This window comes from Eutrigla gurnardus (assembly GCF_963514095.1).
Source record: "Eutrigla gurnardus genome assembly, chromosome: 8".
Lineage (NCBI taxonomy): Eukaryota > Metazoa > Chordata > Actinopteri > Perciformes > Triglidae > Eutrigla > Eutrigla gurnardus.
In genome coordinates, this window is record NC_139922.1 from 22,753,334 (window position 1) to 22,776,471 (window position 23,138).

At 42.5% G+C, this 23,138-nt stretch overlaps 3 protein-coding genes across 3 annotated transcripts; 1 reads left to right on the forward strand and 2 right to left on the reverse strand.

Annotated features, from left to right (window-relative positions):
* Positions 1-1,219: 1,219 nt before the first annotated feature.
* Positions 1,220-3,065, reverse strand: LOC311016970 (uncharacterized protein). Its single transcript, XM_084015026.1, has 2 exons — positions 2,899-3,065; positions 1,220-1,853 (listed from the first exon to the last, which is right to left on the reverse strand). Exons 1-2 carry the CDS (start codon positions 3,042-3,044, stop codon positions 1,532-1,534), a joined length of 468 nt encoding a protein of 155 aa, XP_083871152.1. The 5' UTR covers positions 3,045-3,065; the 3' UTR covers positions 1,220-1,531.
* Positions 3,066-4,328: 1,263 nt separating this feature from the next.
* LOC311016941 (uncharacterized protein) lies at positions 4,329-14,291 on the reverse strand. Its single transcript, XM_084014979.1, has 9 exons — positions 13,475-14,291; positions 12,272-12,496; positions 10,728-10,886; positions 8,904-8,975; positions 7,702-8,805; positions 7,491-7,610; positions 6,525-6,562; positions 5,257-6,439; positions 4,329-4,837 (listed from the first exon to the last, which is right to left on the reverse strand). The coding sequence occupies exons 1-9, from the start codon at positions 14,099-14,101 to the stop codon at positions 4,682-4,684; spliced, it is 3,684 nt and encodes a 1,227-aa protein (XP_083871105.1). The 5' UTR covers positions 14,102-14,291; the 3' UTR covers positions 4,329-4,681.
* Positions 14,292-15,771: 1,480 nt separating this feature from the next.
* On the forward strand, positions 15,772-22,947 carry LOC311016950 (oxysterol-binding protein-related protein 2-like). The gene is made up of 14 exons (XM_084014999.1): positions 15,772-15,864; positions 16,156-16,299; positions 16,385-16,499; positions 16,811-16,886; positions 17,303-17,437; positions 17,720-17,817; positions 17,929-18,111; positions 18,658-18,765; positions 18,848-18,937; positions 19,048-19,174; positions 19,656-19,775; positions 20,160-20,283; positions 20,388-20,478; positions 20,802-22,947. The coding sequence occupies exons 2-14, from the start codon at positions 16,263-16,265 to the stop codon at positions 20,902-20,904; spliced, it is 1,407 nt and encodes a 468-aa protein (XP_083871125.1). The 5' UTR covers positions 15,772-15,864; positions 16,156-16,262; the 3' UTR covers positions 20,905-22,947.
* The last annotated feature ends 191 nt before the right edge of the window (positions 22,948-23,138 follow it).

Below are 23,138 nucleotides of genomic sequence, written 5' to 3' on the forward strand. Positions count from 1 at the left end.
TGGCAACTTGGACCCTGCAGAGTGGTGGTGTGGGCTTTTTTTCATAGTTTTTTTTTTTACATTTAACCAAACAATTTATTTCCTAGAATGATCAATTGTGAAACTAATTGTTATTTGTAGTAATATTTTGGCATTTTGGCCCATTGGTTGGACAAAAACAAAACATTTGATGGCATCACATAGTTTGTTTTTTTACTGTTTTCTGACATTTCCAACCAAATAATTAATCTATTAATCAAGAAGATTATCGACAGATTAACCAATGATGAATGCAATCGTGATTTACTGCTATTATCAAAATAAGAACCATTTAAACACAGTTTTGTTAACAGCAGTAGTGTTTATTTCGCATACACACAAACATTGTTGTCCTTCAAATCTCAGAGACGAACCGTTAGTTTGCACGAGGGTCATATCTGTGCCTTTTGATTATATTTCTTAATGTTTTAAATGACAGATTTTGTAATTCTCTTAAATGATCAACAGTACATTTTTTAAGTTTGCCTGTATTTTTATTGTTGAATTGGATCATGTTAGTTTTACTGAAAGTTAAGATACTGGTGCTGCTTTCAGTATGTGTTACTCAGTTTGACCACACATCACTGTACTGTATCTGTTCTCTGCATGTTGTCTGTTCACACAGACATGCATGCTGGGAAGGCCTGTGATGTGGTCGATGCCTTTACCTCATTGATTGTTTGGGAATTTTGATTCCCGATGGTGCTACGCTAACACTGCTAACTTTGCATGTTTTATCCTTTTTTTTTTTTTACCTCCGCCTTTAATTGGCAGCCTCTAAAAATTATTTTATTTTTCTTGTAGGTTTGTGTTATGCTGTGTGTTGATTTGGAATGTTATAAACAGGTGTTGCTTGTTATTATGTGTTTTTTTTTTATAATTTTGACCTGTTTTGTTTTAATGCTCGAGTGTCCTTTTTTTTTTAGAAAGAAAAATCATTATATTCATGTTAACTCCAACTTGATGTAGATAATTAGAAAGTGGTGCTACATCAGCTGATGGAAATAAAATCTGAGCTGCATAACTACTGCTTCTTCTTTTTTCTATTCATGTTAAAACTGACAGCACCTCTATTCTACCACAAGAGGTCAACGTTGTTTTCCACAATGCTGCCGTAATGCTGCACAATTTACTCCAAACATTGCTGGTTGGTCCATTTATAACATCTTTCCCAATTTGTGGTCTGTGGAGTACTTCCAGACTTTATACTTACTACACATTTGAGTTTTAGTGCTTTGTTTTTGGGGGGATTTGGGAGACACTTCATGTTTACTGACATTATTGGGCTGTTGTAAACTGTAGAAGTAACAGCAGGACCTTTAACAGATAGTAATTTATTAGTTTATTTACATTCTCTCTATTCCTTGAACCGATCGTCCTGAAGTTTCAGAGTTTGTTCCTGCTTTACTGTTCCAACCTCAGTCCTAGTTATAATAAAATGTCATGGATGGAAATTCTTCATTAAGAAAATATTCAACAGTTTTATACAACAGTTGCTATTGAGAGTGACAGATCACTTGGGAAGTCCTGACATTTCCCAGGGTTTCAGTCTCCTCTCCATCTGAGAAGGAGTGGGACGTTGGTTGGTTGGTTTTATGTCCAGTTTTGTTGCTCCAGGCACTTCCTTTCCCTCCTGAACCAGTAGCATCACCTCCGCAAAGGAAAGCTGCTTCGCGTCCATCTCTTCGGACGTTCCTGCTATCCGGCTCTTACTGGTTTGAGAGTCTGAAAGTGTCCTCCGGTCCGGCAACTCAACACCACAGTCTACTGAAGTCACCCGAGGAGAAACAGAGCTCCACTGTTTGTAGCTGGTCCGGTCGATGGGCTCCACAAACCTGGCAACCACAGATAAGGCTTCATTTTTCTGCATCGTAACATCAAGTTAAGATCACTGTGTGGAAAATATCTCATTAAATGCAGTGTATTTACAATTTGAGGTACTTTTACTTTACTTAATTTTTCTCCCCATGTTCTGCTAATTTAAACTTATACTCCGCTACACTTCAGAGGCAAATATTGTTCCTGTTAATTCGCCGTATTTGAGGACTTTATTTGGATTAGAAATAAAAATTAAACAAATACACGTTTGATATCATTATGTGAATAATGCCAGTGGGACATTGACAAGCTACCAGAAGGGCACTGGGTCGTTTTGGTCAAGTGAGGCAGAGCGCCACCTGCTGGCAGCCAAAATACGTGTGGTTTTAGTGGTATTTAGGTTATTTCTAAATGTAAATAAATATGGATTAATGCTTGACTTGAAAACGTTCGGTTACTACGGATACATCATTATTATATAATATAAGGTTGGATAGTCCCAAAACAGCAACATCAAGTAACTGGGAGAGTAAGTAAACAACAACATGCCTGAAACTGAGCTTTTTGATTGGTTGGTTGCCCTGCTGGCGTCATCTGCTGGAAGTTGCTGGTAGTTAGCTCGTAGTTTGTCAGGAGTTGGCTAAGATGATGTGGATTAACTTCTACAAATGCTAACTTTCACCTTTTTTTTTTTAGCTGGTAAAGAACCAGAATCTCCAGAGTCTTGCTGAGAGGATTACCAGACATGAAAGCAAACGAGGAGAACAGGTAAATCGGATTATATCACCTGTGTTCAACTGTGAAATAGTCGATTATGTCAAATAGTAAAAATAATTAGCTTGTTTTTTATCTGTGCAATAGTTGTTAAGTTATTTATATTGTGGGTTGTGTAATTTATGACAAGGCATTATATTAAATAAACTATTTGTGTGCAAATATCTTACATTGTAAAGTAGCTGAATCTGTCAAATGAATGCAGTGGAGTAAAAATGATTACTAATGTGTACTCAAGTACAGTGCTTGAGTAAATGTACTTAGTTCCATTGACAGCTGTCAACATACCTGTTATAAAAGAATAGTTTCAGGTCCAGCAGGTCGGGTTCCTCCTGGCTGCTGTGACACTTGTTCAAGTCCTTCAGACCGTTCAGAAAGCGACCATCAGCCTCGAAGTCAAAGGACTCAAACCTCAAGAAAACAGACTCCATCATCCGAAACGCCAGAGAAGCACTTCCGGCATTGTTTTCATTTGAGATCAACAAAAAGGAGCTAAAGAAGGAACGCAACTAACGGAAAGATCAGAGCTGCGGCTATAGCGCCCCATCGGGTGAGATGCGGTACTGCAACGTGTCAGAAGAAGTATCGATTCAGAAGGAGTATAAAGTACTCTGTTCTGCATTCATTGACATTGACAGTACTTGAGTACACATTAGGGGTACTTGAGTCCTTTGTTTTCATGCCACTTTCTACTTTTACTCTACACAACATTACAGATTCCAGTAAATAATATATTTTATAATTTTAGTAAAATACTTGGAGTAAAATTAAGATATTATTATTTTAATATTATTATTTCCATATTATTATTTACTGGAATCTGGAATGTTGTGTAGAGTAAAAGTAGAAAGTGCCATAAAAACAAAGGACTCGACTACCAAGTACAGTGCTTTGTTCTTGGAAAAAAAGATTTTCCCAAAAAAAGGAGAAACTTTCATGAGAAAGTTTACCAAAAAAAGAGAAACTTTACCAAAAAAGAGAAACTTTACCAAAAAAAAGACTGACTTTCCCCCCAAAAATAGAAACTTTCAGGAGAAACTTTCCTACAAAAAAGAGAGTCTCAAGAGAAAAGTGTGTGTTTGTGTGTGTGTGTGTGTGTGTGTGTGTGTGTGTGTGTGTGTGTGTGTGTGTGTGTGTGTGTGTGTGTGTGTGTGTGTGTGTGTGTGTGTTGCCATGTGTAACAGTAGAGGATGAACACGTGTGTTGAGCAGAAACGTGACACTATGTGATTGTGTGACTCCGTCCTTGACCACAGCCGGTCAGCTGCCAGCCTCTACCGAGAGGAGACAAAGTATTTCAGCTCATCTGCTCCACGAAAATCTGAGCTTCCAGCGCACACCATGAATCGATATTTAATATCCCAGCATATAAACCACAAAACAGAACGCCGGCTGCAGGTTTCCAGCGACAGTGAAAGTCCAGATTCACACTCTCGCAGAGAGAGAGCGAGAGAGAGAGAGATAATGTGCCTGACAGACGAGGAAACCTTATCTTATTAACTACTTAGACGTTACTCTTTCTTTTTTGAGCGTGTGACGTAACCCCTCCCCCTCCTGTGGAGGCTGATTACTGCAGAGTAAACACGTTTCTGCAGCTTTACAAAACAGGACGAGGTGTGACCGGAGCCAAGACATAACGAAGATAACGAAAACAAATCACAATACATCCTGTTATTCACATCTTAGATGTTTATTCAATTAAACAAGGTTATTCTCTACGAAATACTACACAGATAATATAAAGTTAATTTGCAGTTTACAATATAATGAGTGCAAAACCAGTTTTACATAAAGTTTGTAGCTTAATGCAGCTTCTTGTAATTCAAATCCACTTTATTCCCTTATTTTTAAGGAGATGAGTGCTATAAATTGCACCAAAAGGAAACACATCAAGCGCTGAGCTATGCAGCCTAAACATCCCACATACATTCTACCAGTTCTCCCAGTTCAACCATCCTGCAGTAAAGCAGGGTTTACATCTGAAGACTACATATTAAATTCCCTTCCCCATTGCCCCGGCTGCTGTCAGCCGTCCTGAAGTGTCAGTATTAGCTGCCGGTTTCTCTGCCCGGTCACTCACAGCTGGAGTCTGCAGCCGCGCTCGCTGGAGGCGAGTATCTGCTTCGGTGGAGTTTGCTCGGGTTGGAGGTTTGTCTCTGGGCGGAGCGAGACGGGCGGGCGAAGCAGAAGGTCAAGGTGCTGCTGGAGCTGCAGTCGTAGTTTCCATCCTGGTCAGAGAAAGAGAAAGACTGAGATGAGACAGGAACACTCACTAATGCTTTACTTAGGTCAGTAGGTCTGCAGCTAACGGTTATTTTCTATTATAAAACTATCTTTTCTTAAGAAGTTCACAGTGGGAGAAAGAAACACTGCATGGCTCTGATGGCTAATCCGACAGGTGCTCTTTGGTGCAGCAGGTGAAGAGACAAAAAACAGAATCCAGGAAGTCTTGCTTGATATTAACTGTGTGCTCATATTAGTTTTCTGTCAAGATCAAATATAGAAATGGAAATATGTGAAAAGGGATTATTATGAGCTTCTTCTAAGTTATCCACTTTTCTAAATATATGGTTAATCAGTAAAACAGATATGTTTTATCAGATATTAGACTGTAATATATATGGCATATATAGTTTGTTACACTCACCTCTGCTGTAACGGTACCCGAGCTGTGTCGGAGCCCGTAGTTCAGGCCGCTCCTCTTCTCCTCTCTCTGGGCCAGACCGGCCTCCTCCCTCTGCTTCATGAACCTCTGGTTGACGATCCTCGTCACGCTGTCGTTCCGTTGCAGCGGAGCGGCCGGAGGCCTCGTTGGAACGCGCTCCAGGTTCTTCAGACCGTTCTTGGTCTTTTGCCCCGGCACCGGTTTCTCCGCCCGGCCGCTCACCCTGCGCAGGAACTCTGTGACCATCCCGTAGCGGTTGGCACCTGCAGGTTTGCTCGGAGGCTTGGCGCCGCTCAGAGAGCTGTGGTTCTGGCCCGCGCTCGCTCTGTGACTGCTTTGTCGAGTCCACGCGAGGCCGGTGTGACTCTGGTGGTTCAGGTTCCACAGGGTTCGATCTCTGGACGTGGATGAAGACGAGGAAGGGGAACTCAAATTGGCGGAGGAGGGGGGAGAGGATGCACCGGATGCGGAGTGTCTCCGGTACAGCTTAGGGGAGGAGGTGGAGGTTCTGGACCTCTCGACTCTGCTCGGTACCCCGTCCAGTGAGGTGGAGATGTGGTGAGAGCGGGCCGAGACCAGGGAGGTGCTCAGGACCCGGGATGGACTGCTTCTCACACCGACTGAGCCATCGGTCTGCAGACCAACACTCACCATCTGTGGCTTCATGTGGGTCTGAGTGCCCGAACAGGCCACGTCCACCCACCGCTGCTGCGGCCTCCCTCTCCTCTCCTGTGAACCAGCCTGAACCGTCTGCCTCCAGCTGGCCGTCATTTCCTTCACGTCGTCGCTGAGGTTGGCGGCCGAGCCCAGGCAGAACGGCGAGAAAGAGGTCGGCGGCGTGCACCACGGCGAGCCAGAGTCCACAGACTCTCTGTCTGCGACGGGGCTTTGCTTCAGCTGAGCCAGCTGGACTCTCCGAGCCGACGGCGGGCTGAAGTAGATGCGGAAGGCGGACTTCTCCGGGGCGGTGTGGCTCCTCTCCATGGACATCTGCTCAAAGTTGAGATCAGGGAAGCTAAGCGGCATGATTAGATGGTCCCACGTCTTAGCGGGGTCCTCTCGGTCCAGCTGGGCAGACTCCTGGCTCAGATTGCACCAGTTCTTCCCCTTGCAGCCATTCAGAGAAAACTGTCGCCTCAGTCTTTTCAACACTGAGCTGCACATCCTGTGAAAAGAGCCGGTGATGCATGAACTATGACCTCAGTGACTTTAGGGACGTGATGGACAAGATCTGACACACACACACTCACCTGTCAACTTCATCATGAAAGACACCACTGACGACAAACTGAAGGGAGAAAAGCACATATAATGGTTACTGAGCTTATAAATAATGTTAGTTTTATCAGTGTTGACTGAAATATCTCAATAATTCTACAAACTTAAATGGTCAACTTTGATGATCTTCTGAGTTTTCTATCATCAGGTCAATATTTCAATTTGTTCAATGGTTTTATTATGACCACATTAAACTAAAGACATTCCCATCAGCCTCAGCTTTACATTGTGTTTCATGCTAAGTGACTAAATGAATACAGGTAACACGGTAAACATGCTAAACATTATCCGTGTGTTTATGTCACATCAGATGGATGGTAAGCTTCCCTTGTTTACAACTAAGCCTTCACTTCATCAAGGCAGAGTTGGCATTAGGATTAAAATGTTGTGTGTTGACATTAAAACCATAACCATAAAATTTGACTCCAATTACAGTGAAAAAAAAAAACGGTCCTTATTCGCTGGCGCTTCCGCATATTAAATGTGCTTTAGAGGAAAGGAGGGATTACAGTCTAGCCAGTGGAATAAGGAGGAAAAACACCATTAAAGAAATAAATCCGGGCTTTCAAAGCAGACCTTGAGTCACGCTGTGCAAAGGACACGCAGCAGTTCAGTTGCCTTTTCTTTTTCATTTCACCAAGCAGCTAGAAAACATAATCAAGGAGCTCTTGGGTTTTTTTTGTAGCATGATATCTGTGCACCATTTCTGGACAATGCAGAGAATCATGAGGGTTTTCATGCAGCAGATTTGAACATGTCCTGTTTGGCTGCAGCCCCTACGAGAGATTAGCCTAAATACTCTGGCATGAGTCTTTTCATGATGCCTGTTGAACTGAGCGTCGGGAGGACGTGTAGCCAGGCAGACGGATCATCAGCAGGACTTCCCGCTGCATCACACGGCCCCCACACATGCCTGAAGGGTAAAACGCCATGCTTACCTCGGCTGCCTTGCCCTGCGCAGCCTTGGCCTCGCTGTCAAATTCAATCCGCTCATCCCGAAGCTCTGCACCGAGGTCTTGCAACAACCCCCGCAGCACGGACATGGTTTTGTCTTTGCCCTGAATCAAAAAGGTCTTCATGTATTTAAAAATATATTTGATAAAAACAGACACAATTTGCTATTTTAAGTATCAACAGCTTTACTTTTACCTCTTTCCCGTCCAACCCGGGTCCTTTAACTTGACACCACTGATGGAGGATCCATAGAATCTGCAAGGACAATCGCATTTTTGGGTCCCTGCAGCTGTGAATGAGGTCTGATTGGAAGGAAGCTGCTTGTCTGGTTTGTTTTTCTCTCTCCTTCACCTCTGGGGTACGGAGGTCTTCGACACACTCCTGCTTACTTGGTGAGCCTTTACAGTCTCCTGAGAGAAAGGAGAAAGTGCAGGAATCCCGAACACGTCCGTCCTCGTGAACGGAGAGTTTGCCTAAATCTTCCCCCGTCAGGAGCGTATCCACCCTCCCGATGAAGGCCGACAACATGGCCTGTAGGAGCTCCAAAGCCCCGTTCAAAGGGGAGCACATCTTCTGTGCCTGGCCATTCAAGTCCACCTCGGTTGGAGAGGTAATGACGCATGAGGTAGATGAGCAGTGGCCATTTTTCGGTGCCGTCGTCAGGAGCTGGGTGGCTGAACTCAAAATGTAGGAATGATCTCTGAGAGCTAGAAGGGATTCATAGTCATTCAACGTCATTCCATTGAGACCTCGATCAGGTTTCTTGTTCTCATCGCTCTCGTGGCCGATGTCTGAAGGGTCCCACTCGCCCCCCACGGGACCCTCTCGAGTGATGTGACAAGCGGCAATCGTCCCATCAGTCTGCGAGGATGTCTCGGCATCACTCTGACCTTTCTCCGCTTTCTCGTCTTGACCCTGCTCGTTCTCCCCCGACACGTCCCGATTCTCCTCTTCGTCTTCCTCTTCCCCTCCTCTTCCTATTTTCTCTCTCATGTCGCTCATTTCTGCCCGCAGTCCGCGGTTCTCCACCTCCAGTTCGACGATTCGCCGGCTCAGGAGCGTGGCCTCCTCCTCCACCAGTCTCAGGTGAACTTTGACCTCCGCTTCCCTGGCGTGGGCGGAGTTCTGTTTGCCCTCAGGCGATTGGGTGGCGTCTAAGTCGCCGTAGGCCGAGTGGTACTTGGCCAGCTCCTCGCGGATGCCCTCGCTCTCAGATACCAACTTGGTGAGCTTCTTGCACATGAGAGCTAATTCCTCTTTGGCAAAGTGGAGTTGGCACCTGAGATCTGCGCTGTCATCCTTTAGGGCAAACAAACAACAGTCAGTATCATTCGGATGACGACGATGAGTGCAAATAGGCTGCAAAATGCAATTTTTAATGGTTGCAGATGTCAAACCTCCATCTGCTGAGAGTGCCTCTTCTCAGCTCTGCTGGCTGTTAATCGGATGCTTTTCTTCTTCAGAGTGCTCTGAGGGAAACGAATATGAAGAAGAAGAAGAAGTTTATGAAGGGTGCAGCATGTACAAAAACACACCCAACTGAGCAACTTGTCATTGGCGAGCCATTTTAAAAAGTCATGTGACTTATTCTAGATGTCACAATAATAAGACTTGGCAAGACGTCTTTATCGTCTATATGTTTTCTCTTTAACAATTTATACGAACAATAGAACCTGTTTTATAGAACCTCCTAACCTACTCTTTAGAGGCGCTGATAGGCAGATTTTTGTTGTCTTTGGACAGAGCCAGGCTAGCTGTTTCCCCTGTTTTCAGTCTTAATGCTAAGCTAAGCTAACTGTGAAATTTAGCATCATATGGAACAGACAGGCGTGAGAGTTGTATCAATCTAACTCCCTTGAAAGAAAGGAAACTCATATTTTTCCAAAATTTTAAACTATTCCTTTAAATAAATCAAATTGAATCGGTTCATTATGCCCCTGTGATACCTACGATGCAATAACAGTACAGTTTGTAATTTGATAAAACCTTTTTCTCTTCTCTACATCAGTGAGTTTATTCTATGTCTGAGCATGACAGAAATGTGAGCTTGTTTCTGGCGGCATTGTCCCGTTCCTAGACACTATGGAGGGCGTCAGCGTGTTAATTATAGTCATCGTCTACAGGCTAGAAGTGGCGGGTCATTGTGCTTTCAATTGAAGGTCAGTTTCCCTGTATAGACTTTGACCTAAAATGTGATAAAAGTAGGAAAGAAAATGATTCGAACTGGAAAAAAAATTGCCACAAATTGCGTTTAAAATAAAAGTGCAGTTTTAGTTTGACGGCGTCTTCATTGTTCAAACATCTTGAGCCGTGTGACCTGACGGTATTAAATGACCATTCAAGCCCCCCACAAACAAGGTCACAGACATTCCAGTTGCAGCGTGAGTCTCTGCAATGTTCATCCTGCTTCGCATCCATCTAGACTGTGTTTTGTGCCCCTAGATCAGGTAAGTGGATTTCCCTGCTGGGATCAAAGGGACTAGCAGCTGCCTCAGATGAGTGGGCCAGACTGAGCGCATGCCAAAGCAGCCGAATCCTGGATTAAACCACACACTTACTGCTGAAGTGCCTTTTATCGCAGGAGGCATCGAGGCAGCGGGGGCCACGAGAAGAAAAGGTGGACTGGAAGTTCAGTCACCGTCAGGGTGTGGTACCCCGTCCCCAGTTTTAATAAAAGCACGTGTGATTGTAGGTCAGTATGTCAGCACACAAAATACCAATTTGAATGCCATAATGCATGCTGATCCAGATTTAGCCTATAGCTTAATAGGAGCAGAAAGGGAGAAAGCAAGTCTATTTTTGTAATCTCTCTCCATCAGCTGTGCCTGAAGTTCAGACTTCGGCATACCGGACTGCTTCACCCTGCCGAGGCACCGGGCAGCTGCCGGCCGTGCCCTCCTCTCATATCGTTGATCTGCACCCGGGTCATGTGTCATCTGACATCAGGGTGACTGAGGGATGGGGGGGGGGGACAACTGGCCGGGATGGGTGCAGCTGTGTAGCAGCAGAAATTCATGGGAGGATTCCTGAGCGGAGGGATGGAGGCTCGGTGGCAGACGTTTATGATTCTGTCAAGATTTAGGGTCAATATCGCAGCCCATAAATAACTATTTATACTCTCCGTCTCCATGCTGCACAGTGAAGTACTACATGTAACATGACACATTGGGGGGGTGACTATAGAGGGGGCTCTAATGTAAAAATGTACTTAAATATCACACCTCTCTGGCTTTCTCCACCTCAGCCTGTAACACCTGCTTGGCCACTTCCAGTTCCTGAGTCTTTTCACGCAGCGTCTCGTTTTCCCGCTCCAACTGGGAATCTTTCTTCTGCACCGCTGCCAGCTCGTTGTACAGACGCAGGGACACACTCTTTGCAACCTGGGAAAAAAAGGCCAACATGCAGGTTAGTGTATCACCAATCATGGACAGATCATGAGCCCTCCCCCATCCCTACTACATAAGACCAGGTTAACGACCTCTCTTGTGGTCATTTTGCGTCTTAGTTGTTGTTTTCCATCTCTTTGTGGTAGTTCTTGGAGGTCTTTGTGTCTCTGTCTAGTCATTTTGCTTTTTCTGGTTCTGTGTGTCTGTAGTTTTGCATCTATTGGTCGTTTTGCAAGCCTGGATGGTTGTGCCCTGTGATAGGCTGGCTGGTAAACCCTGTCTTTGTTCAATGTCAGCTGGGATCGCCGGTTTGCGTCTCTTTGTAGTCGTATTGTCTCTCTTGATGGTAGATATCCATCTCCTTGTAGAACTTTTAAGTCTCCTTTTTGCCGTTTTGTGTCTTTGAGGTCATTTTGCGTCACTTGGTTGTAGTTGAGCGTCTCTGTCTTGTCATTTTGGGTTTCTTTCTATTACTTTTGAATCTCTTTGCAATTTTTTTCCCATCAATTAGTGGTAGTTTTACATCTTCGTTTTTTGTGTCTCTTTCCTCTTGATGGTAGTTAAGCGTCTCTTGGTGGTACATTTGGATCTTGTTTTACATCTTCGTGGTCATTTGGTGTCTGATTTTGCATCTCTTTGTGTTCGTGTGAAAATGTTTCCAAGCAGAAATGTGAACAATGACTTCAAACGGAGGCTCTGGAGCTCTGGCTCCAATTAGACAAAGTGCTGTAAAAGAAATCTTTTGGCCCCCGATTTCACCTCATTCCTCATTCCCAGAGTTGTAAAAGAGACTTTATAAGGAAATGCTTGTGACAGGAATTCACCATACGAGTGTGTTGGGCGGGCGAGGGGATGAGAATGTGAGGCCGTTGGGAATCCTACACCGCCACGCACACCTCGGCTCAAAGAAACCAGTCTGACTGCCACCTCAGAGCCTCTTCTAACAACAGAGCAATTGACCTGCTGTGATTCTGATAAACAGTGCTTTTATGTTTCCTACTGATGGAGAACAACCCACGTAATTACACCCCGGTATGACAAAACTATAAACAGGATGCATGATGAAGACATTTCCAACTAATGAGATTTTTTGATGTGCTGACAAACACCAGGAAGTATTTTACAGCGCAGCAAACTGCGGTGAGTCAGGCTGCTGTCAAACCATTACAGCCTTTCAGTGCGTATACGAGCAAACCAGTCACTGGAATGAGAAATAGCTTTGTGGGAATAAAAGCTTGGTGTTGCAAACTGAAAATAGCGCTGACTCAGTGAAAAAAGCCAATTTGGCAGGAATTTACGGTTTGTTTGCGGGTGAAAGTGAGTTTTAACGAGGCTGTGTGATGACAAAGCATGAGGAGTAACCGTGACGATTCTCTGACCCTGATGTCGTGCTCCAAGCTCCGGACCAGCTCCCCGTCCACCTGACCCGTCTGAGCCACCCGGATGCTGCGGCGCTCGGCCTTCCGGAGGCGGTACTGCAGGATGCGACAGGTCTTGTTGGCCTGCTCCACCTGAAGCCGCAGCTCCTGGAGCTGGTACACCTCCTCCTCCTGGAACATGTCGCGCATTTCCAGCATCTCACAGCGAAGCTCCTCCACCTCATCCTGGAACAAACGGCACAGAAACACAGCAGCTTTTATTTATGCTTTTGTGTAATGAATTTATATAAACATTATTTTGTGACAAGAAACTAAATACAATGTGATCTATGACTATCTGAAGCTAACTAAAGCTACCAAAGTAAAAGTCCAGAGACTTTAACACTGCTATGATATACCATGTAAATGAAAAGGATTTTTAAAAACAACAACAAAATTCTGGGTCATTTTGTGGTGGATGGTTTGGTTCTGTAATCCCTTTAACTCTATATGTTTATTGGGGGACGGATGTCAAACATCAACTATATTTAAATGCATTTCCAATTATGGTGGTTATGATGCCACCTTCCAGTAATTATTAAGACACTTTATTTATTCTATCGTTATATGTATTTATTGATATTCTACACCACGTTGTAATAAACTGCTTTCTTTTCCTAGATTTTTCTTTTTTTGTATTTCCTTTGGGATTTTGTCTTTTCTAAGTCCCACAAAACAGAATATTTAAATAAACTTTACCACTGGAAACTGCTAATTCACTTGTCTTACTACAAAATACACACTTAAGTGATATAATAAACATTTCTAGTCCACTTTAAAATACAAACAACATCTAAAGATGCTTCTCGGCGTAAAACAACTCCACATACACGGAATTACCGCTTAAACAAACTCACAGACGACCGTGGAAGTACCTATTGAGTTATGCAAATGAAAATGTCTCTGTTTGTCTTCCAGTTTTGTTATCGCTCCTGTAGATGTCAGGGATCATTTGTGTCACTTGTGACTTTTCATTCTCGCATGACACCTTCCCTTCACTTCTGCTGCACTAATTGGAAAATCGGCTCTGGCGTTGAGTCTAAGGGCCTCTAATAGATCTCACAAAGAAGCGACACGCAAACAAACGCACACAACATGTGGACATCGAAGCCATCCCCAATAAAAAAAAACAACAATTTGGACTGAAACTGAATTTAAACTCACTTTCAAGTATTCGTTCTCTGATCTCAAATCGTCCACCTCACGGACCAGATCTTCGGTCGTCTCCCCCATCATGAGATCCATGAGCGCCCCCGGAGCGTTGAACAAACCGAGGCCGGCTCCGGCCGCGTCCGGCTGCAGAGCGCAGGTGTCCCTCGGTGCCTTTACGCACGGTTTGCCGTCGCCTCTCCCCTCGCTGTCCTGGCTCAAATAAGCTCCGCCGTCTATCCAGCTTAAATCGTTGTCGCTGCTCGGAGAGTCGCGCTTATTGTTGCCCTCCGAGGGGCAGTCGGATATTTCTGAGCTGCTGTCTGAGGAGGAGAGTTTCCCCGACAGGCAGCCGGAGTCTTTGCTCAGGTCCTCTGAAGCATTGCTGGCGTCGGACAGTTTCCTCTGTGCGCCGGGGCACTCCACTGTGGCACATGTGGACACCTTCACCGGTCGTTTTCCCTGCAGTGCCGTCGGTTTCACACCCTTCCCAGAGTCCCCTTGGCCGGGCAGAGAACCACGTTGGGCATCTTTAGAAGCCGGATCTTTCTTCTTCTTCTGGATGGAAACCTGCTGCGGGGGCCTGGGTTGTTTCTGGCTCCTGAGCGCAGTCTTTGCGCTCTTGTCTCCGTCTCTGTTCATCTTCTCTTTCTCTTCTTATTTCTCAGATGCAACAAACTAACAGCAGCCTTTTTCAGTTCAATGTGATCATGATGTTTCCACAAATATGTTAAAAAGGCTTAAAGTCCGCAGTTCAAAGCTCACTGAAGACATCCAATGGCTTGCTCTCCATCCCGAAGACTAAAACTTTGCCAAAAATGCGCGCTGAGAAGGAGGGCAAAAAGTGACCAACTGTGCCTGAGTGACGCAGCCTGTTAATGGCTGACGGCCAAGAAATTCCAAAATAAAGGTCTTCCGTTGACCCTTGATGAAGGTGTTTTAAATACTTATTGATAGACGATGTATTTTCCATCAAACGACTGTAACAAACATCCCTTAAAAGAGAGAATGTCACAATAGTAATAATTGAGTAGATGTATTTACTTAAACTGATTAAAAACATGTAATTCCGACCTGCTTTCCATCTCCTCGTCGACGCGAAGATATACGCTTTTATTTTGAAAACCTTTGTTTTCGGGCTTACTGTAAATCTTGACTTGATGCCGTTGACCTGGTGTTGTTGCCGTCAGTTTCCACTTTCTCCTCTTGGTAACTCGACAATAAATTACCATTTATTTACACGATCAGCTTGATTAAATATATATATATTACTAATATTAACATAAACGAAACTTTCCGCACGTCAACAGATCCTGGAGACAACATGTTCATGTATGTGACATGTTATTCGAATATGCCTAAGGTTTTAGATGTACACACATGCATTACATATGCATAAATCTATCAATTTGGGGTTATTTTTAGGTGTCTCGCAGTAGAATGCTGCCACCTTGTGGATTACCGGAGCTGCGTATAGTTGGATCACAGGCGACACGTCATGCAGCATCCTGTGTTTTTCCCGGCCGTATTAAGTTTCATCTTATTCATCCGCGAACATGCTGCTGTTTGCAACATGCAGACCGATCAAACAAACATAAATGCTTAATCTAATCACAAATCAACGACATTTTTCGTAATCAATAAAGTAATTTTGTGTAATTATATAAATACATTGTTGAATAAAGGCTGCCTTACTAGAAAGTCAGGGACAAATGTATATTACGTGTATATTTCAGACAACAAGTAATTTTCCCTATTTACAATGACAAAGAAATGTGTCATGATATTCTATAAATGTAAGGGTTTTAATTTATTTAAAACGCAAAAAAAAAAATAATAATAGTGAACTGTCTGCTCCATTCAAAGTGCAGTATTTTAATGTCACAATACATTCAATTATCTCCATGTTTGGGGGGGGGGGGGGGGGGGGATCCTTGAATTTGCACATTTGCAAGTCCTAATTTTGTACATTTCATTTTTGTTTTGGTACTTAAAAACCCATTAATCTATCACGTTATTTATAATGCATTATTATTATTATTATTTTTATTTGTATTATTTGTATTTTTATTATTATTATTATTATTTTTATTATTATTATTATTATTATTATTATTATTATTATTATTATTATTATTATTATTATTTAATTAGCCCTTCATTTGATGATTCACGATGATGATGATTCACGTCCATTCATCCTTTCTATTCCCGTGTGGAGTTTACAACAGCGGCTGGACTGCACGTCCGCTCTTTGGCTTCTATTTCTAGACCGCCCTTCGCTGCGCTGTGATTGGCTGCCGCGCCTGTCAGTCAGGGTGCCCTTGCCGCCCACTTCCGCCCTGTTTCAGAGGCACAGGCGATTGTTTATGTCACTTGAGCGTCAATTTGACCTTAATTCACAGGTATATTTACTGTACTGTGTTTGAATCTCCGTGTCGGTGTCTGTGTTGATGTTGTTAGCTAACACCTGCCGCCCTCCCTCCAGCTAACGGTTTAACTTAGCGGCAGCGATGCTAAAAGCTAGCTAACTAAGCTAGTCAGAGCTAACTCATAACTAGCTGAAGCTTTTTAGGGGGGGGGGGGAGCAGAGCTATTGACAGCTAGCTAAAAGGCTGTCATTTCGTTTAATTCATAGCATATTGTAGAACATATATGGCTGCACTGCTTGGTGTAACGAGTCCGCGCCGTTGCAGGTGTGTTTCGGGTGTCTGTGATGCTCGGAGCGAGGCTGGGCTGCAGGGACAGGCCGACGGTGGAAACATGACTTCTGAGTAGCGCACAGTTACTTTCTCTGCTCAGTATGAACAGCGAGGAGGAGTTTTACGACGCTGAGACAGGTGGGACGCATAAACACATGTCTGATATAGTCAAATATACCTGCGTGTTATTGTTTTTTTTGCCTAACTTTACTGCCTCCACCAGGGCTGGAGTCGGATGATTCCTGTGAGGTCAGCTTCAAAGATGCCCTGGTGTTTGACAGTAAGCCGGCGACTGACGGCGGCGCCAAACAGGCGAATGGAGGAGTGTGGGAGCGCAGGTGAGGAAGCATGCACAAGTTTGGTATGCATGTCCGTGTGCATGTTCCCACATGAGCACATCTGTGTGTGGGTGAGGGGCCAGAGGGGTTTTTGGTGCATGCACTCACACGTGGAAGCAGACGAGCCGAGTGCAAACCACATTTTTGTTGTTGTTGGTTAGCTAATTTGGAGCTACTGAAGCAATAGCCTGGGTTTTGATGCAGCACGTAATCTTCTGTGATTGTAGTCTGCATGCTGTTAACAGATACGCTGTCAAAAGTTCTGTCTCTCGTCCATCTTTTTAATCTTATTTGATCCAAATGTGCACCAGGAAAACCCTTCCTGCTGAAATGATCTCCAGGAACAACTTCAGTGTCTGGAGTATACTGAAGAAATGCATCGGGATGGTGAGTCCTACCTGCCTTCAATTTTAGTCTGAATTTCAATCAGATTTGCCATAAACACGCTGTTATCAGATTCTGGGTCTTGTGTGACACGTGGGGCTTTTTTTAAAATGGTATTTGAATACTTGCATGCTTTATCTTTCATCATTGGTCATGTCTGAACTCTTTGCTTTTCTCTCTGCTCAGCTGGCTATACATGCTTGTTTTGCACCCATCCGAAAGAATCAAAATGGCTTCAATGAAAATCAGAAAACAATGAATATTAACACGTTAAAAAGCAGAGTTTATTTGTAGCATGAAAGATCATATGATGCAGTTCTTCGAGTAAGCTATTCTCTACAACAGTGTCACACTTTGAATCTGATCGGATATAAAGCTCACCATCTTATTCATCTAGTCTGTTCTTTGATCTCTTGCAGGAGCTGTCCAAAATAGCGATGCCAGTTGTGTTTAACGAGCCGCTGAGCTTCCTCCAGAGAATCTCTGAGTACATGGAGCACACTCACCTCATCCACAAAGCCTGTAGTTTGTCAGACTCAATGGACCGCATGCAGGTACAGAAAACGGATTACTCTGATTTTTCTTCATTCTATTCCTCTAAACATTTATTTTCTGTCTACATTATAAAAAAAAACATATATGGACAAATGTATGTAGCAGATGGTACTCTGATCTAAGGCTGCAGCTAACCACCATTTTTTTTTGAGTAATTACAGTGTTAACATTTTGAGAATTTCCCATATTGTTTCCTACAAACCAGGGGAGAAGAGCTTGCTTTTTCTGACCAACAGTCCATAGCCCGCAGTTTTTCTATAACATACTTTATCATGTGACAGGTCGTGGCTGCGTTTGCTGTTTCGGCTGTAGCATCTCAATGGGAAAGGACTGGAAAGCCTTTTAATCCTTTACTGGGGGAGACATATGAACTCATAAGGTAAGAGAGAAGACTGCTGACAAAAACATATAGAAGCTTAAATTGCATGATAGGCAGACACCCAAGTTATTTTTATGTATTTATGTGCATTTTCACATGTTTTTTTCAAAGAGAGGACGAGGGATACAGATTGATCTCGGAGCAGGTGAGCCACCACCCTCCCGTCAGTGCCTTCCATGCTGAGTCTTTGAAACACGAGTTCGAGTTTCACGGCTCCATTTACCCGAAACTCAAGTTCTGGGGCAAAAGTGTGGAGGCCGAGCCCAAAGGCACCATGACGCTGGAGCTACTGAAGTGAGTATTTTATTTTTATTTTTTATTTGATTAACTTTATTGTGATAGTGCTAAAAAGTTGTTCTTGTTTGCTCATTTACATTTACATTTAGGTCATTTAGCAGACGCGTTTGTCCAAAGCGACTTACAATAAGTACATTTGTCAAAAGAAGGAAACAAAGAAACCACAACGTATCATTGCCGATAAAGTAAGAGCTAAAAATAGAACAAGTGTTAGGTCCTCATCTGAGTAAAGTAGTACTTCAAGAGCTCACTCTGATATTTAAATACAAACTGTAGATAAACAAAATTTTGTATCAAAATGTGAAAATGCAAGCGGCTCCATGACTCCAAGTAATCATACCAACAATGTGGCTTCTTATTGTACCTTTTAAAGCATTAGGGCGACTTTGGAAGCATGTTTATTTGCTTTCTTGCTGAGCTTTTCATGAGAAGATTGATAACACTGTCATCAATTTTCTCATGTTATTCTCGGCAAGAAAAGGGAAAATGTGAATTTCCCAAAATATCAAACTATTCCTTTAAGATTCTGGAAATTTCTTACAGACATAAAGAAGCATACACATGGACAAACCCAATGTGCTGTGTGCATAATATCATCCTGGGAAAACTCTGGATTGAGCAATATGGCACGGTGGAGATAGTCAACCACAGGTATAGTGAGAAATTCTTACCTGTATGATTTTTAAACTGGTCGGATTATTGATTATTGATTGACATATTTATTTTTGAGCAGCACTGGAGACAAGTGTGTGTTGAGCTTCAAACCCTGTGGCATGTTTGGGAAAGAGCTGCACAAAGTCGAAGGTTATATCCAAGACAAAAGGTAAGGCCACGTTCACAACACTGTTAATAGCAAGTGGATGTGATTCTTTTTTCTTCTTTTATGTTATTTTGTACTGAATTTAATATATATTTGTTTTGCTGTTGAACCAGTAAGAAGAAGCGGCGCGTGATCTATGGAAAGTGGACAGAGTGCATGTACAGCGTGGACCCAAAGGTTTACGACGCATTCAAGAAGTCAGACAAGAAGATGGGCGGAGACTCAAAAAAGCTTAAACAGGTGAGTCGTGCTCATGACTGACATCTGATCCTCCACTGAGATGAAATGCTGCTTAGAGTTTGTTCTCACGTGTGTGTCTTTGACGTGTTTTATCTGTCTTACAACGTGACATAATCTGTTACTCATCACTCTAAAATCTTCTCTCAAATGGTATCTTTTCCTTTCACAATAACATGCAGTGGCATTAGTAGAAGGTAAGGTACAAGTGTATTGATATCTGTAATGTGCTACTGCTGTTGTCTAGTTCGAGTTATGCTCAAAGTGTAGTGTATGATTAGATCATTGCCAGCACTAATCCATAATGTCTTGCAATGACATGCATTGTTGCTTGAGAGACGTGTTGAATTTGTGGCAACTGTAGTTCTGTGAATCACCTGTTTGCACATGAACTGTACGTGCTGTCGGCTTCAGCTGGTTGGTCCACATCCGATAATGTTTTTTATCTGTGTGTGTGTGTGTGTGTGTGTGTGTGCTCGTGTAGGAACATAGTTGTGAAGCTGAGGAGGCAGATGAGATGCCAGAAGTTCAAGAGACTGTGACTGTGATACCAGGAAGTGCCTTACTGTGGAGGATAACACCGCGGCCTGCTGACTCAGCCCTGGTCAATATCACACACACACTTAAGACACACAGAAAATATGCTAAACCATTAAAGCTATCAGAATTTTGTTTTAAATATGAATCTTTTTAATATTGACCACGAACAAAATCCCTCACAATCTGAGAGAACTGCCCTTTTAAATGAAGACTTGGTATTGATTTGAATTTTACTTGGTAGTAAAAGTTGCTAAAACACTGATCTGGACAAGTTTTTACATCTGTAAGATTTATAAACTGTTATAATTTAGGATTTTGTCACACAAGTAGCCAAGATATTAAGATTCTTTGGATTAGTTGATTTAACAGCATGCAAAGTCACTCATATGAATGAAGAATAAATAAATAAAAAGAATGAATAAATATCCTCTTGTTTCCTTCCGTGCAGATGTATAATTTCACCAGCTTTGCCATGACACTAAACGAATTGGAGCCCGGCATGGAGAGACTAATGGCACCAACGGACTGCCGCCTGAGGCCCGACATCAAAGCCATGGAGAATGGAGACATAGGTAACACCGACGTCATGTAAACATGCTGGGAACACACCGTTCCTTTCACACACACGCATGATATTCTGCAATGACTTCTACATTCATATTTTGTGTTTTTATAGACTTATCAAGTTCAGAGAAAGAACGTTTAGAGGAGAAACAACGGACGTCACGCAGAGAACGCTCCGTGGATGAAGAGGACTGGTCCACCAGGTGTGTGTTTGATACTAGTTTCAAAGTGTTTTCTCAGACGGGCACCTCGTTACATGAATGTGATGTCAACTTAAACATGGCAGAATTAGACCTGAGTTACTTTTCTGGTCTGGTCTGAATTGGATGCTGTCAGATTAATTTAAGGCTGCAGCGCCTCAATATTAAGAACAGTGTAACTTGACTGTGCAGCAGCTTTTTCTCACACTTTCCCAGCTGAAAGTATACTATTATCGTGAAAGTACTCAACTTCTGCTCATGTTGTGTAATATTTCTCCCTAACCCTGTAATTAAAAACAGGTCCTGCATGTTTAATGTCTCTCCAGGTGGTTTCAGTTGGGAACAAACCCTCATACAGGAGCCGAGGACTGGCTGTACACAGGTGGATACTTTGACAGGAATTACACTGACTGTCCCAGCATTTATTGACACAGGAGGAGGTGCTCAGTGTGGAAAATCTCCTCCTCTCCCATAGGATTCACTTTACTTCTCTACATCTACTCTTTGTGTCTTTGTGACATCCAGACGCTCACTGTAACTGTGTCGTTGTCCAAATGCGATTGTGAAATTTGTCCACAGGACACAATATTAAGAACATTTTAGAGTTTACTTACTGTTAATGTTGACATCTTGATATGCTCTAATTATGACAATAATAGTCCACATGTTACTGACTTAACCAGTCACTGTGTGTGTTTGTGAGTGTGTGTGAATGCGTGTGTGTGAGTGCGTGTGTGCGCGCGTGTGTGTGTGTGTGTGTGAGAGAGAGAGACCATGCTGTTGCTGCTGCAGGATACAAAGCTCTGACTTCTAGAGGCTATATTCTCAGTTTTAGTTCAGGTACTCAAACCTTATCTTTCCTGTCGACGTACCACACACCCGTTGTCCAGTTGCATTCAAATATCAGGGGTTATTCAAACACATCTGCTACTTTTTATATATATATCCTATTTGAATATTAGATGTGTATTTTAGTTAGCTGTAAACATCCCTAAAGTGTCACATGTACGATACATGTTCTGTGAATAGACTTAACATAGAGATGAAAGCTGCTTATAACCGTGTTTACTGTCACAGTGAACATATTGTTGGTACATAATATTATTGTCCACTGTAACATACATAATGTGTATAATAATTGGTGTGTGCATGTTCACCAAGATGATTATTTACACAAGTTTAAGCCATAAAAAGAAACGTTTTTATGCACAAGTACAATACTGTAATGGATTCACATAATACGTTGACGCAAAAGGATATAAAGGTTTAAAGCAGGAAGAAGTCTGACACTATTAGAAACACATTGATGGGATTTTCTCATCATACAGAGAAAAGAATATTAAAAGTACACATTAAGAGATTTTTTTTAACACCAGTTAATATTCTTACTTAAGACAAACTAAACAAGGCGTATAATGTTGGAGTCGTTGAAGTAGTTAGATGTGTGTTTTGTTTTTGTTTCGTTTTTTAAGCTTGTATTTTGGTTAATTGGCACCATTAAAAGTTTGCCAAATTAGCTATTCGCAGTTCCTGTTTGAAATGTACTGGAAAAAAATGTATGATTTTTTGATACTGAAGAGAAAAGTGATTCTCAATCAAATTCTGAAGGAGAATCTTTGATTTTGATGATTTCTAAGCATTTATTCACGAAATAACGATATTCCCGGCAAGTGCAAATCACAGCGAATCTAAAAATCTGTGACATGTTTTGACTTCGTTATGACGGAAGCCAAACTAAGGTCTCTTCCTCAGCAGCCCCTTGCCAAGGCACAGTTTGAAAGCTGTGTCATATTGACTGCCTATATTGCGATTTGTAACTGTTTTTAGAGTTTCCAGTTCCAGGCCCTGAGACCTATTTTCCCTGTGGTTTCCGACACTGCAGCAGCAAAAAAAAAAAAACACAAAAACAACAGGACACTGTAGCCATCACAAACCTATGCAAACTGATCCATCCAGTAAAATGTGAAGAATAAAACCCCCATCTCCTTTTAGCTTGTAGTCAATGTGTACTTCAGATGTGACGGAGGCAGCAGTTAATGAATGTTCTGTGCTGACGATTTAGCGCTTACATGCATACTGCAGTTGTTAGATAGTACATAGATGTCCCTTTGTCTTTCAAAGCACTAACATGGCATACACTGCACATTTGAATGCTCACAGTCCGATGCACATATTGAACAATGAAAGTATATTCTACATGGTGTCTTCCCCCCAAACCACACTCCACTTCACTCTGAATTCATGGCACTTTGTGACGCCTGCAGGTGCAGGTTCCGCTCCCATTGTTCTTCTGATCGTCACAATCTTTACCCTCTTGTTTCATCTAGAATCTGTTTTGAAAATGTTTACAATGTATGTTTATTCATCTCTTGTTCTCCCCCCCTTACTGTTATCCACATACAAACGTATGCATACATGGCATATTTGAGAAATAAATGATGGACTATTGAAATTACCAGCCCTGCCATTGTTTTAACAATCACTTAAACAGCATCAAATGACACCCTTGTGTTTTCGTGTGTGTGTGTGTGTGTTTATTCTTATGTATAGTTCCACTGTTAATAATAATAATAATACATTAATATATTGTATTTATTAACCATTAATGAAGCCATTAGTTACAATTTATAAATACTTAACAAAGGCTTTATTTTGTGTATCTT